Source organism: Branchiostoma floridae, chromosome 3 (genome assembly GCF_000003815.2).
Source record: "Branchiostoma floridae strain S238N-H82 chromosome 3, Bfl_VNyyK, whole genome shotgun sequence".
Taxonomy (NCBI): Eukaryota; Metazoa; Chordata; class Leptocardii; order Amphioxiformes; family Branchiostomatidae; genus Branchiostoma; species Branchiostoma floridae.
In genome coordinates, this window is record NC_049981.1 from 8,252,730 (window position 1) to 8,268,495 (window position 15,766).

At 39.7% G+C, this 15,766-nt stretch overlaps 1 protein-coding gene across 1 annotated transcript in view; it reads left to right on the top strand.

Annotated features, from left to right (window-relative positions):
• LOC118412417 (bifunctional heparan sulfate N-deacetylase/N-sulfotransferase 2-like) overlaps positions 1 to 15,477 on the top strand; it is a gene marked incomplete in the record, with an annotated part of 83,613 nt that extends 68,136 nt beyond the window's left edge. The window contains 8 exon segments of the mRNA XM_035815267.1: positions 1,531 to 1,659; positions 3,062 to 3,244; positions 3,818 to 3,914; positions 4,421 to 4,544; positions 6,442 to 6,616; positions 7,721 to 7,891; positions 9,206 to 9,315; positions 10,635 to 15,477. Coding sequence (XP_035671160.1) covers positions 1,531 to 1,659; positions 3,062 to 3,244; positions 3,818 to 3,914; positions 4,421 to 4,544; positions 6,442 to 6,616; positions 7,721 to 7,891; positions 9,206 to 9,315; positions 10,635 to 10,854 — 1,209 coding nt within the window.
• Between the last annotated feature and the right edge of the window lie 289 nt (positions 15,478 to 15,766).

The following is a 15,766-nucleotide window of genomic DNA, read 5'->3' on the forward strand; positions in this document are numbered from 1 at the left end:
GTAGTAATAGAATCTGTAGGATTGAGATATTCATGGAGGTATTTTCACTAGCATTTGTGTGTGTGACTGTGTGTCTGTGTGTGTCTGTCAACAAGATAACTCAAAAATGGCTGGATGGATTGGCTTCATTGGTGGTGTGTGACAAAAGCTTGAAATGATTAGATTTAGGTCACCTAGCGCCTTCCCTTGGTACTGTAGCAGAACTTTCAGTCTTGATATCTCGTGTTATGAACAATTGAAATCTATTGTGACGATTTTTTGGTGTTAGATAGCTCTTGTGCTCGGGAAGTTTTGGCCCCCTAGTGGCTAGTCTCAGAATAGCAGGAGCACTTTTGTCAAAAATTTCTGACCATCAAGAAAAAAAAATTGCATGATTTTTGGCACGTAGATAGCTTAGACAAAGTTAAAATGTATATAATCTGTATATAAATCTGTATATATGTTAATACGTTTGATGATCGTAAACGATTTTAATTGTCCTCGTTATGTTGTCCATGTTACAACTATCTATGTTAGTACATGAGCAATTCAGGACCAGTTTCTGAGTCCTGCGAATCTGTACTTTTTATGGACCCAATAAACCATTATTATTTGCATATTTCATGAGAATATTCCACCAGTTTTTTCAATCTCTTGTCCCTGACATGATCTGCTCTTGACATTTGGGTGACAGGTAGCTTTAAATTTCAAGACAAGGTGGGGCAAGTTTGAGCCTCCTAACATTTGATTTTGGAACTGCAAGGGCATTTTGATTAAGACATTCCAACAGGACAAGTGAAGAAAGGAACGACAGATTTCCATTATGTTAAGCATGCAGGTAGCTCAGGCAAAGATGTATTATTATTATTATAATGATATACATGTTCTGCAAATGAGGACTTAATTTGCATATTATCAAAGTGGAGATTGTACAATTCTGTTGTTTTCCATAACTGGATTGGGATGTTTACAGTTTACAGTTACTGTAGTTTGTAGAGAAGTCAAAAGGGGGCACTTGCAGGTAATACAAAGATTCCATATGCTATTTTCATACATGAGCATTTTGTATCTCAGTCTATTATTGAAGTCTACATCCTGCCGGACATGGAATGGTGTCAGTTGAAACCATGTGGGGCCGCGTAGCACAGTGGGAGTGTGTTCGGCCTGTGACCGAGAGGTCGCCGGTTCGAATCCGCCTGCCGTGTTGCCGGTCTTGTGCCCTTGGGAAAGGCACTTTACACGACTTTCCTCACTTTACTCAAGTGAAATATGAGCCGTCCCTCGGATAGGACGTTAAATGGAGGTCCCGTGTATGGGGAGAGCCACACCCCATGCACGTTAAAGAACCCCCACACGTACGATGGTGCGGTGTGAGATGGTGCAAATTCTTCTGTCTGGAGTTGGTGAATCATTTCAAATCACCCAGATGGAGGCCTGGCGAACCTCTGTCTCGTATCAGCCAACATAGGCTACAAAGGTCTTCAGCAAGTTGAAGTTGGTAGCCTCAAAACGAAAGAAGAAGAAGAAGAAACAAGTGTTTTCCTGTTGTAGGTACTACCCAGACAGACATGTGGTCTGTTCACCCACACCATCTTCATAGACAAGTACCCTGGTGGGCGGTCCCGGCTGGAGGAGAGCATCCATGGAGGGGAGCTGTTCCAAACCTTTATCAACAGCAGGGTAAGGGCCAGCTCTACGTATGTATGTATAACAGGCAACAGTATAATTCCCTGTAGGAGAGCATCCATGGAGGGGAGCTGTTCCAAACCTTTATCAACAGCAGGGTACGGGCCAGCTCTACGTATGTATGTATAACAGGCAACAGTATAATTCCCTGTAGGAGAGCATCCATGGAGGGGAGCTGTTCCAAACCTTTATCAACAGCAGGGTAAGGGCCAGCTCTACGTATGTATGTATAACAGGCAACAGTATAATTCCCTGTAGGAGAGCATCCATGGAGGGGAGCTGTTCCAAACCTTTATCAACAGCAGGGTAAGGGCCAGCTCTACGTATGTATATATAACAGGCAACAGTATAATTCCAGAAGAACACTTAAATTCCGGAAAACCTTAATTTATTATCTTATATTTACTATCGCCTGTTACATGTACATACCCGGTCTTATATTTACTATCGCCTGTTACATGTACATACCCGGTCTTATATTTACTATCACCTGTTACATGTACATACCCGGTCTGTATTTATATTCGATTTCAGTGTTCTGACTGGTCAGTATTTTACAATACGGCCCGGGCTCCATAGTTTGATTCAAACTCGCTTGAGTGCATACATGCACCGCTGTCAAAAATTTGAACAACTGTTTCGTTCCTTTGCCCGGTTCTTACGTTCAACTTGACAAAGCCGTTGACACCATGTGCAGTTGATTTGCGAGAAACTTGCATTATCTTGGGTTGGCATGATACAAATAAAATACAATACAAGGTCTTACCTGTGGTCGGGCCGTACCTCGGGTGATATGGAATGCCCTGTGTTGTATTCTCTCTCTATATATGAATTATATTTTTTGATGTTTGTATGTATATATTAAGTGGAACTCGTTGCTGCCAGGTAAGTAAAGTAAAATGAATGAAGGACATGAAGTACACTGTACAGTAGAGGTGTACTTTTTTCTTACTAAATAAAAATGCTTGCAAATGTTAGTTGTGGCACTGGTCATTCAACATATTATCAATCAGCTGCTGCCGTGTCATGTGTCTGTGAAGTTAACATGTGTTAATATGCCAAAGGGTGGTTACACCTGACATACAGACACAGATTCTATACAGACATAGAACCAGACTTTTTTGCAAAAGGGATCAAAGAAGCTATCTACATCAGAGCTTTACAACCATCCCTGAACAGAGACGGTGGGCGCCATAGACTTCCTGCAAAATAAGATCCACTGCTTACTGAGTCATGTGTTCTTTCTGCATAACGTGACATCACGACGGCAGTGGATTGTTTGTTCCTTGACAAAGACTGGTGCTGTTCAGTCGAAAATTTGAGTGAGTGCAATTTTGGTGTTGGATATTACAGTTAGACTAGTTCAATAAGGCACAGATTCTGTCTACTCCTACAGGTAAACATCTTCATGACACACCTGTCCAACTACGGCAATGACCGCCTGGCCCTGTACACTTTTGAGAGTGTCATAAAGTTTGTTCAGTGTTGGACCAACCTGCAGCTGAAGACAGTCCCTCCCATGGAACTGGGCAGGAAGTACTTTGACCTGTACCCTGAAGAGGCCAACCCTGTGTGGCAGGTAGGAAATCTGTCTTTAACGATCATAAGTAGACCACAGCAACTAAATATGGATGACATTTTCAAAAAGCCCTCAAGCACGTACATGTAGGCCCTACTGGGGAAAAAACAAGGTGGGTAAAAGAACAAAATGCATAAACCTTGTAACATGAATCACAGTGATAAGATTTTTATCCAATAATGAAAATGAAATTATGATACATGTTTACAGCATATTTTTCTGCTTTAGGTGTGTAGGCTGTCACTGGAGGGTATAAAATTGTTTTGCCCTAGATCAGACAAAAATCAGTATCTGATGTCATCCATAAAAATTACTTGTGGCCTTGGTATCCCTTGGTATCATACAGCAGGAAAATTGCCAATGAACCTGCCAAAATGTAAATTACATATTCCACAATAAGACACCTAGTATTCTCTCAATCACTATGCATTTCCTAGGGATTAGTTATGCTTAAATCTCTTCTGAACTAGTCTACTACATGTAGTTCCAATATTATGATTTTGATCTTGATTTGCACACTCCAGCTCAACATCGTTTATATTGACTGTTTTATCCCTTTTTATTCCATGACAGAACCCATGTGATGACAAGAGGCATCTGGCCATCTGGTCTAAATACAAGACATGTGACAGGTTACCTCGCTTCTTGGTGATCGGCCCACAGAAAACTGGTCAGCAGCAATCTTGCATATGAATGAGTGAATGAGTGAGTGAGAGTGAGTGAGTGAGTGAGTGAGTGAGTGAGTGAGTGAGTGAGTGAGTGAGTGAGTGAGTGAGTGCGTGCGTGCGTGCGTGCGTGCGTGCGTGCGTGCGTGCGTGCGTGCGTGAGTGCGTGAGTGAGTGAGTGAGTGATGATAATGTCTCAATGATGATAATGTCTCATAATGATGGCAGGGTCAGTGTGTTGATTTTTTTGGTCTAGTTTGTATGTTTGTTTTGATTGCAATTAGCCCTTGGGAATGGATTTGCAGTTAAGTCATAGATTGTGATATTATTCTTGCCATTTGGACAATGATGAAACTCAGTAATCGACTGGTTTTGATTTAATACCTCTTTTTGATAATGATCTGGTCCAACCAGTCCTCATTATGCCTTATTCCATGCCTCCCTATATGTACATGTATGTTGTGAGCTTGCTGGCCCTGATGTGAAGTGAGTTGTATTCTTTGCTCTTCAGGAACCACTGCACTGTACGCCTTCCTATCCATGCACCCCAACATCCTGAGTAACTTTCCCAGCAGTAAGACATTTGAGGAAGTCCAGTTCTTCAATGGAGCCAACTACTATAGGGGAATTGACTGGTGAGTCCATACTACACTTTGTAATAATGGCTGTTTCTAACTGTTGGATGAGGGTTACACATAAACTAACCCACCACACTTCCATGTGTAAGATCCAAATGGGGTAGGGAATTTCATGAGCAGCCTCCTAACTTCCGTTTTTCTTGTTGGGTTCAGTCTTAAGTCTTTATCTTGTCCACCTAGGTGTCTCATTTTAGATTGTTCTGTAGCCATATTCCCAAAAGACATGTCAGGCAAACTACTTCTAGTTGTGTATAGTTGATGGTGAGGATCAACACAAGAAATATTCTGCTACGATGGTGCTTCAGAAAGTAATGTCATTGGTTTTATAACAGGCTCGTTGTTTCATCAAAGAGTATAAATTTGGCACAAAGGTAGAGGCATCTATCCTTCTAAGTTGAAATATCTTGATTTGTTGTGCAAATTTTTATGAGTGATTTCAACATGACCACACCCTTGGTTGCCCGTCAGAAGAAATGAGAGGGTCAATTAACATGTAATTGATAGTGTCCCTGGCTCACATGTAGCTATTGTAAGAAACTGAACCTTGCACATACATCAAGCTGCATTTCTCGTTAAGCCACATGCCTATTTTCATTCGTTTCTTTTTTTCGTTCCTGGTTTGAAGTGAGGTTTTTGAGCATTTGTGGATCAGGGGTGGGCTGATTAAAGTTTCCGTAGCCAACTTTCTCATTAACATAGAGCTCAAACTAATATCACACTCCTTGGCCTTTAAATAGTTAATAATTATGCCAAGTTCCGTATCTTTTGGTTACTGAAAAAGCAGTTTACAGAAACCTTTAATCAACAAGTCTCGTATTTGGCTATTATTCAAACTGCCTGTAATATAACAACTCACTACATTCTAGCAGCTATAAGAGAAAAACTATTTAGATTTCAGAAATAAAACGGCATGAAACTCATAGAGATACTCATTATAATACAGACAAGATTTCAGCTTGATACAATAGTTACAAATGTGTTAGATCTAGAGGAACTGATCTTCTGACAAGCTTTCAAGGGTGTGGTCATCTTGAAATCACCTCATTTGCTCATAAAAATCTGAAAAACAAATTGATATATTTTAATCTCAGTAGGACATATGCTGTAACTTGTGCCAAATTTCATCTCTTTCGATAAAAAATGAGTCTAATATATAACCAATGACATTACTCTATCAAGCACCCTCGTATTTTAGCAAACTGAGAAGTTATTGAAACTGGCCTTAAATTGCTAACTAATGGGGAGTGTGTCTTGGGAGGAGGAACTACCGTAGTGTCCCTCCAAATCTGTGGTACATGACCGTCACTAAGAGATGAGTTTATGATATCTGTGATGGGGTGGCTCATTTCGTACACAAATATCCCTGGGGTTGCATTTTTACTTGTTTTCTTGTTAAGTACTTATTGATGGCAGTAAATACCATGTTTTTGTTGAATGTATTGCAAAACATAGAATGTCATGGTCAAAGAAGAGGATGTGAAAGAACAAAAATGAAGAATATAATAATTGTTTGATGTGTGAAAGTATGCCCTGATAAAACTTCTCCCTATTGCTCATAACCCTGTAACCTGTATAAATCAGGTGCCAAAAGGTACTGTAAATGCATTTAAGTTTGCGGGGATTTTATTTTGCGGCTTATCGCGGTGGTTTTAAGTTCACAGTAGCACCATGCACTGTAGTCTCATACTGCCATGGAAAAATGTTCGCGGCGGTTTTAAGTTTGCTGTGAAGCGGCCACCACGAAAACCGCAAACATTAAACCGCAGCGAAACTTTCTGCATTCACAGTAACTTCAGCAGGGAGAAGGATAAGTTTAACATTTTGTAGGAATAGTAGAAAAAAATAATGTGTCAAGGAGTGTACAATGTACAAACATTCTTCATGCCATCCCCAGGTACATGGAGTTCTTCCCCACGCCCAGTAACTCCAGCCTACAGTACCTGTTTGAGAAGAGTGCCACATACTTCGATAACGAGCTTGTTCCCAAGCGTGCCCATGCCTTGCTTCCCCGTGCCAAGATAGTCACCATCCTTATTAACCCAGCCAGGAGGGCGTACTCGTGGTACCAGGTAAGCAGCATTTTTTTAGATTAAAAACAACAACAACAATAGTACATTTGTCAGCTACTAAGACTGGTGTTTGTACAGTCAAGTACTATTGCACATGGAGGGATAACATATACTGGACAAATTACATGGGTAACATCACATGTAGTACATGGGTAGTGGAACAGTCAGAAAAGACAAATACATTTGTCAAAATACAGGGGAACCTTAAGCAATATGTACAGTCTGTTACTACACATGGAGTAGTCTAACAATAGGCGGGGTTCATGCCAAAATATCAAAGGCAAATTTGTACAAGGTAAGCAGCATGCTAACTAGCAGAAGTTCTTGGTTTGCGGCTGCTCAGCCATCAGCCCTTACATTGTGGTCACATTTGTCATACGATTTTTGTGCTGTAGAATTTTCAAGCAGTCCATGACAGAACCAGCTGCAAGGACCTTAGTCTTTCCTGAAAGATGGCTGAATGTTGTCATGCACAACTTTCCCTGAAATGTCCTCAGTTTGCATTCTCATGATGATTGTATGACAAATGTGACCAGACTTCTGATTTTACTACAACTGTCTAAGTTTCTATATAGGTAGGCAATTTTTCTGCAGTGACAGATTTTCCATTTGTAAGACTAATGCTAAATAAGTCATGTCTCATACATGTACATATGCAGGTTATTGTTATTGGGAAGAAATAAGGTTTGTACATTTTTGTAGTATATTGCAACATGCATGAAGGAAAACTCTTTCATAGCAAGGCCTTGCAAAGTTGTGTTGTCAGAGAAGGCAAGTTGAACATCTCAAATGTTCCCTTTCGGAACCAATGACAAGTTTGTATTTGTGGTAGAGATGATCATGTAGGACATAATATGTAGTATTGCATCTCATCATCATCATAGTGCATCTTGTTACAACGGTGAAGTATAGTCCGACGTACAATTATTCCAGTATGATCTCTCCTTCATGGCAGACACTAAACTATTCCCTGACAGTCCAATGTCTCTTTCCATCATTGTCTTTAAAGTTAAGTATGGTCGGCCAACTCTGCACCTTCCTTCTGGTAGCCATCTACCTGTTGACTTTGAGAGGACTTTAAACATCGATTCTGTCTGCCCCCAGCACATGCGAGCCCATGAGGATGTCATAGCGCTGAACCACAGCTTCTACCAGGTAGTGACGGCCACCGACGAGGCGCCGCGGTCCCTGCGGGAACTCAAGAACCGGTGTCTGAACCCCGGCAAGTACGCCGTCCACCTGGAGATGTGGCTGAACCACTACCCTGCCAGCCAGGTAAGATGCAGGCTGCACAACTCCACATCTTCATTAGGCAATAGGTGGGCAATGGGTGAGTATTGGTATGGCAAGGGGTGGGTACTGGTACGGCAAGGGGTGAGTACTGGTACGGCAAGGGGTGAGTACTGGTACGGCAAGGGGTGGGTACTGGTACGGCAAGGGGTGAGTACTGGTACGGCAAGGGGTGGGTACCGGTACGGTGTATTGGTACAAAACCTTTTTTCTTATTGGACTGGTCCGGAAAAAACGGACCTGAAAAAAATCAGTGGACTGGATGTAGGACCTATAATATTGGATAATGAACAAATTACATAATCAGGCATTCACACATTTGGGGGCCTACCGGTCAAAGAAAAGAACAAGAGCAAAGTAGAGTAGAGTCTGTAGTCATTTCTACCAAGTTTTACAGTCAGTTTGCCTTGTACGATTTTAAAAGGCCAGTGGGAGTCGAATACTCAACAAAACAGATTTCTTTGTAGCGGAAAGGACCATTGTTTTGAGTATCGTCCATTCACAGGTTTTCACATACTGAATCAGGTCCAGGACCTGATCCTCTGGACCTGAACCGGACCGAACCTGAATTTTCTGTACCGGTACCCAACCCTATTAGGCAACATACAATGTGCAGTTCATGTACGGTTAATACTCCGTACCTACTACATATAAATACTTTCTGTACGGTCAATTTGGTAAAAAAATCCTACAATGCACAGGGTTCTGCAGCAATGGTGAAGGTGTGAGTGTTTAGAACTACTACAATTCCTGGATATGTCTGATAACACTTAAACTGAGGTTTCAGGCTGGATATTTTGTTCTTGATAGCTGACTGTCACCTCTGAGTATTGATTGGTTTCACGGGAGCTACCTCTGGCTGAAATTTTCACATTTACGATTCTGTTAATGTCTGATACACATGGCAATTTTCATTTCTCTTAGTTTATGTGGAACTTGTCTACAAAAATTATTATACAACATATTCAAGGCCCAATGACCACTCTGAATTCACCTGCCCCCTTTCTCACACCTAACTCCACTCTAGCGACCATGTTTGAGAGACTGTTAAGAGTTGGGAAATAAAATACAAATGTGAATTATGGAGATATACATGTTAATTATTTTTTTGTACATGTGCAATTTTAGAACAAAAACTGGATCATGCAAAAGCTTGGGCATTCATAATGTCATAATGCAGAGGTGCAATTGTAAAGCATGTTGAACACAATTCAGATGTTTCCCATCAAGTTCTGCTGGTTGTCAGCAAATACAGATTTTGTAGTCCTTGTTTGATACGTTGAACTTGTCTTTCACTAGTTGTTGATCTTGGACGGTGACCAGCTGAGGACGGACCCTGTATCCACCATGTGGAAGACTCAGAAGTTCCTCAAGGTCAAGCCGCACTTTGACTACGACAGCCATCTCAGGTATATACTGGAAATTCATGTATGCTGACTTAATGTTGTGGTACAAAATGTAAAAAAAATACCACCTGAATATGTAGGTTAGTGCAGGTAAAATTGGAGCTGTGCAGGTATTTCTGATGTCTACCTGCACTTAACCCGTACTGGTCCATGTACTGGGTATTATACATAAATGTCCTTTAATATACTAGGTGTAAATGGATTGTTATTAGCTGCATTGACTGTTACCACCTATAGTGTATAAAGAAAAAAAAAACAATGGTTCCCGAACAATTTTAGTATGATCCATACATCCTAAATTCAGAGTGCTGCAGGTAAAATTTGTCTGGTGCAGGTAATTTTCAATGTTACCTGCACCAGTGTAGGTACATTTGTATGCAGAAAAAAGTATTTTGAGCCCTGATGTAGAGCTTGCAGTGGAAACAACACTTGTAGAGTAGTAACAATTGAAAGGCACTGTTGCAGTCTCATGATGTCACAGTGGAGAGGTCACCGCAAAAACCATCAAAACAAGAGTTCGTAGACCTCATATCTCCATGAAATTGTTCAGTTATGCAAATTACTTCCACATTTACATTATATGCTTGGTTATGTACACCTTGAAATGATTTATGCCGATCCAAATGTTGATTGTCCAATGATATACCATTGCAAAGAATCATAGCACTTTTATATTAATTATGCAAATTAGGGTCGACTTTGCATAATTGTTAAGAGACAAGCTCAGCAGATTTCTTTGGCTGGAAGACTTTGGCCAAAGGAGGACTTTAGAAATGTTGGGATAGATTTTCAGTATGATCACAATTGAGATACAGGTATATTCAATGATTCAATAACTCAAAAATTTGATAATTCAATAACAAGTTAATTATCATTGCAAACTAATGATTTCACTACCTTGCCATTTACATTCTTCTAATGCAATATAGATGTAGACGAAATACTAGCAAGTAGCAACCATGATTAATTTCTATATCCAAGCTATACGTCGATAGACAGTGTAGTACTAGGAGTAGTCCTCCATTCTTGACCATTATCATATAGCCGGGCGCCGCAGACCAATCAGAAGGCCCAGTTTCATGTTGGTTATGACGCCATAACACATACATTCTGGCCCTCCCGTAACACATACATTCTGGCCCTCCCGGTGTGTATCGCTCCTTCTGATTTGTCAGAATTTGCATCAGTTGTCGATTTGCTTCGCTCACTCGGTAGTTTTATTTGGGGGATATAGCAAAGGCCCAGGCGTTATAACACCATATACACAGTGGGGCGGGTCATTAACCCTTAATTAATATGTTTCTTTCCGCTGCCCTCTAAAGGTATGATCCCTCGAAAGGATTCTACTGCCAAGTCATGCCGAACGGGAAGACCAAGTGCCTGGGTCGCAGCAAGGGGAGGCACTACCCTCCCATGGAGGCAGACACAGAGAAGTTCCTCAGTAACTACTACCTTCCCTACAACGTGGAACTGTCCAAACTGTTGACCAGGCTGGCCCAGCAGCTCCCTGATTGGCTGAGAGAGGAGCTGCGCGGGAGATGATGTCCGTGGAACATGGCCGTAGGTCACCTAAGGTCACAGGAGCCTCAGAATAGAAAAAGACATTTGGAAAATATTGATTTCAAAAAGCGTGAATTTTGATTTATCATATGATGTCATATCCTTGTAGATAGAAAACTAGCACTGCTGTGTAATTATTACGCTTGGAAAAGCTTATTATATCTGTTTAGTTTGCATTTTCAAGGAAGGCGTCATAGAGGTTGAAACTGTGATTAATCAATTTGCCACCAATCAACCATTCTGCTTTAGCACATCATATACCTGTGACAACAGACAAAGTGCCATGGTGACAGATAGCAGCACTGCAATGTACTAAATCAAATACATTAGTTATGACTTCTCCACCCCAAGTTGCCTGTACGTTGATGTACCTGAACTGTGTTTATATCTCTGGTAGCTGAGCTCCAGGGAAGTTCGAGTCCTTGTAGAAGTGAAGGAAATGGTGAATGCAGGCCCATTCTAGCATACATGTACAGAGCAATCAGTCTGTTTGAATTTCTCATTGATTATGATGACTTCAGTGACAGGAAAATTTACATGTAAGAAAAAAGAACCATACACACTTACCCAGTGTACCTCACTCAGTGTTAGTATATGTGTGAAATACTATTTGAGATATCATCTCCCAGGGCAGAGTTGGGCCGGCAAAACTACGTAAGTTTCAAAGAAGCCAAAAGACAAATCCTACTTTAAAAATGGACTTTATATATTCTAGTAAGCGAAATGGGACAAATCGGCACTTGTGCATGTACATGTACACCAGAGTAGATTACAAATGGGTTGGTGACATCTTGATTGAAGGTGTGTTTTTATGATTTCAAAAGGTGAGTTGAAATGACGAAAGCTTCACACTAATACGTGAGAGACAGTGTGCCCCACACCATCCCATGACCTCATCTCAGGAAGTATACTTGCTGTCAAGGCATAGTCCATGGGAGCCATGATAGCAGAAAATAGGCGTGGGTATCAGTGCACAAGATTCAGGTCCGGGTCTTCTTCAGGTCCAGAGGATTAGGTCATCATCTGGACCCTACTTGGACATGACTCAGTATGTGAAAACTTGTGAATTGGCAAGACTCAAAACGATGATCCATTTTGCTTCAAAGAAGTCTTCTCTATCGTTCTGTTCATTTTCTGATAGGTCCAATCCGGTCCACTAATTTTTTCATGTCCTGTAGTTTTGGCACCATTTGGTCCAACAAGAAAATACAGTTTTGTGATGGCGCCTACCCCTATCAGAAAAAAAGTGATGAATAGAAATATGGTATGCACTTCTTTCCCTTTTTGTGAAGGAGAGCCACATTTCCCTTTATGAAGAAAATTTGCAAGTAAATGTTGACTTGTATGTATTAGTTGTTGGAGACCATTATGGTCACAGAACACAGTATTTATCTGCAATCCCCTGTAGTCAATGGTGGTTCTGGTATAAAGTAGTTTGTCACAGTGCTTAAAAAGGCCATAGAGATGTTTTTGTGCACAATAGCGAGGTGGGAAATGCATAACTGTAGAGGAATACATCAATTTATAGACTACATATTAAGTTAAGTTGGATTATGATGTTTTTTGGATGGTCGGTTGGTTGGCATATATTTGCTTTTGAATGAATATAAATTTGTATCACATAATAGCGGGCTCAAAAAGAGCCAGCAACTTAAAGTTCATTTTCACTTACTAGTATTTTGTAGATTGTACCCTGAGCTCAAACATATTTCATTTTTGTAGATCTGAATTTTTAAGTGTCAAAGCTTCTGAAATCCTTAACCATGTGAATCCTATACTGAGTTCTGCTACCTACATGTATCATTATAGTGCTTTCATCTTCTATTCTAGCTTGCTCAATTTGCATACGGGCCCAAACACAACTTCTAAGAAGTTTGTACAAGATAAGGATGGAGCTTAGAAATTATGTGTTTTAAAAAAAAAATGAAATTTTCTTTCTAACAATATAGCCATCAATTCACCAGTTTTAACTGTACATTTTGGGGTGAGGTGAATACTAATGTAATATATAAGATGATTAACAATAAAGCATTTCTTACTGAGACTTTCACATCTGGTGGCACCCAATATAAAACATCACGCTTGTAAAAGCACACCTCTTTGGATATGGAAAACCATCTTAATAAGGTTTTTTTATGGCTAATACATAACTCCTAAAATACATGTATATTATGCTGGTGACTTAGACATATACCATATCACACTCACTCACTGACTATCCGGTTTAGTGGATCTTTGTTGATTTCTGTGTGAAGAACTAAATGGCCAAAAAGATAGACACTGTATCAGCCATGACATCATTGCGGATATGATGGCTGCTTGGAACAGGAAAAATCTTCAGTACGTCACCAGGACAGCTATACAATGAACACGCCGAGGGTGACAAGCTTTTAAACAGTATGTGTAGAAGCCACCAGGTGCATGACTGTCTCGGGCTGGGAATGCCTAGAGGAATATATTTTGTAATTCTACAGATAAAATTATCATTCATAATGAATGTTCTAGTTAGAGAAGTGCTGAGAGACTGTTCTTTCCCAACCGCCAAGTTGTAGTCTGGTCATGTCAGCTGTTCACATCAGTGCTGTTACCTGAGTTATGTGATGCATTGTTTTAAATAGCCCTGTAACAACAGTCTTACTTCATTTAGTGTACCAGTACCAAAGAAATATTAAAGCCAGTTTGATGTTCAATGATTGCTATAGGAAGATTATGGATTAACTTGATAAAATACAGTTTCAATAAAATTCATCTGAAGAAATAGACATGTAATGTTACAGTTGCAGAATGTAAACAAGGCAGCTTTCGTTCAAGCATAGCCAAAAAAATTGCCAGGATGAAAAATCCAAAGAGACTTAAGTAAACATCGTTCACTCCCATGTTAAACAGGGCATTGTTGAATTGTCTGGATGTTGACAAATCAACATTGGTGTTACAGTTGCATACTGTGGGGAAGTGGCCATACTAACCCTTGTGGTGCTGGCAAATTACCATACATTTTCCCAATTCTGGGCGTTTTAGACCCTTTGGAAAGTAGGGGTACTGTTTTCACTATGCTACATAATGATGTATAACTTTATTGGGTTATTTGGAAGGAAAGGAACAAAAAAAAAAAGAATAGTGAAAACAGTACCAACATATGCTTCCCAACATATGTTGGACGTAACACTACAAGGGTTCTGATATCCAGGTTCATTGTTGCTGGTTGTCTTTTTATCAGCCTGTGACATTGTTAGCACTGATAATACAATTGTACACCTCATTACTTCACTACCCCTCCTTTATTAGAGGACCAATCTGTGGCACAATATATAGCATATTGGATTTAAAGTTTGTATCAAATCAAAGTACAACATTTTCTGATTGTATTCAACAACAATGATGGTATTATTCAATTAACATACATGTACACATCTGTGCTACCCTTCCTGTTATTCAACATTAATTTGTACCATCAAAAACAATTATTTAAACTTAAGGTTTTGGGGCTAATGTAAACTTATGGTGATCCAATTCTGGCTGCCAATGGGGTCACAATAGACATATCTTTGACTATCTATGGCTGAAAAAAGGAACATACTTTTTAAAAGCTGTAATATTGTCTTGCAATAACTTGAAATTATGGAGATTAACCTCTGTGAGGTACTCGAAGGCATTGATGTTAACATGTCATTGGCATTCATGATTAGAGTCTGAAGAATGTTTTTTGATGGCTATGCTTAATAACAGGCAAAGGGTGTACTGAATTTATGGCACAAAAGTGTTTGTGTATGTTAATTGAATGATGCAAATCGTTATTCCTGAATATATATATAAGTGGAAAAAATGTACTTTGTTTCATACAATCATATGTATATATTTAATAGAATTCGGATGGTAGAAATCCCAGAAACCTACAGCCTGTTATACAGTGGTTCTTCTCGCACTTTTTAAACAGTATCTACTACAGAATACATGTTTGTGACAAATGATGTAACAAGTTGTATCATTTCTGTCTAAGTGCTTTCATGCCAACCATAGGTACATTGCCAAACTCTAATATGGTGATACATGACAATTCTTGTACCTGTCATGACCTGGAAGAGTCTTCCACATACATGTACATGTACATCTGTAGCATATGGCATATAGTCAAAGAGCATTATGTACACATTTATACATGTACCACTGCCTGATTTTGGAATTATTCTTTGTAACAATCCCTGCCTGTTGTCTGACACATTGTTAATGTTAAGGTTGTAGATATATATGTTTGCAAAATTTCTATTGAGGACAAATGCAATTTATATCATTGCAAAGAAATGAGAAGAAACTCTCCTTACTTGACAACAGATCTCCATGAAGATAAACCAGTAATTCCCTGTTCACACCCAGTTTTCTGTCCAAGTGCTCTTGGTTGGAGAGTGGTGTTAGTTTGGAACCACTACCATGCCATGCCCTACATTTGTAGAACTGCTGCAATGTTTCAACCTTACTGGCAATATTTCTGGCAGTTGTACAGAGGTAATAGCTTCTCCTGGATGAACATATTTTCAATTTGAGTAATCAATTTCAGTAATTGATAGTTGACATTTCAGCAGAAATTGAATAAATACTTGAGAACAGAAAGATTGTCCATGGTACGTTTTGCTGCTAATTGAATGTAATGTTCATGTAAGCTACAGAGAGAAAACTTCTGGCAAGTGTCATTGCCTTGTCACTCCACCAGTCTGGGATGCAGGGAAAGGCTTTCCACGTGCTCATCCTTGTCTGTGCATGAAGCACTTGGTTCACTGCTTAATTACAACATAGATGATTCAACATTTTCATCTTTACACCATATCTAGATGTCAAATCGTGAGCTTAAATATGTTAACCTCCAGTAATTCTGTCATTGACACCATTTCAATGATGTTTT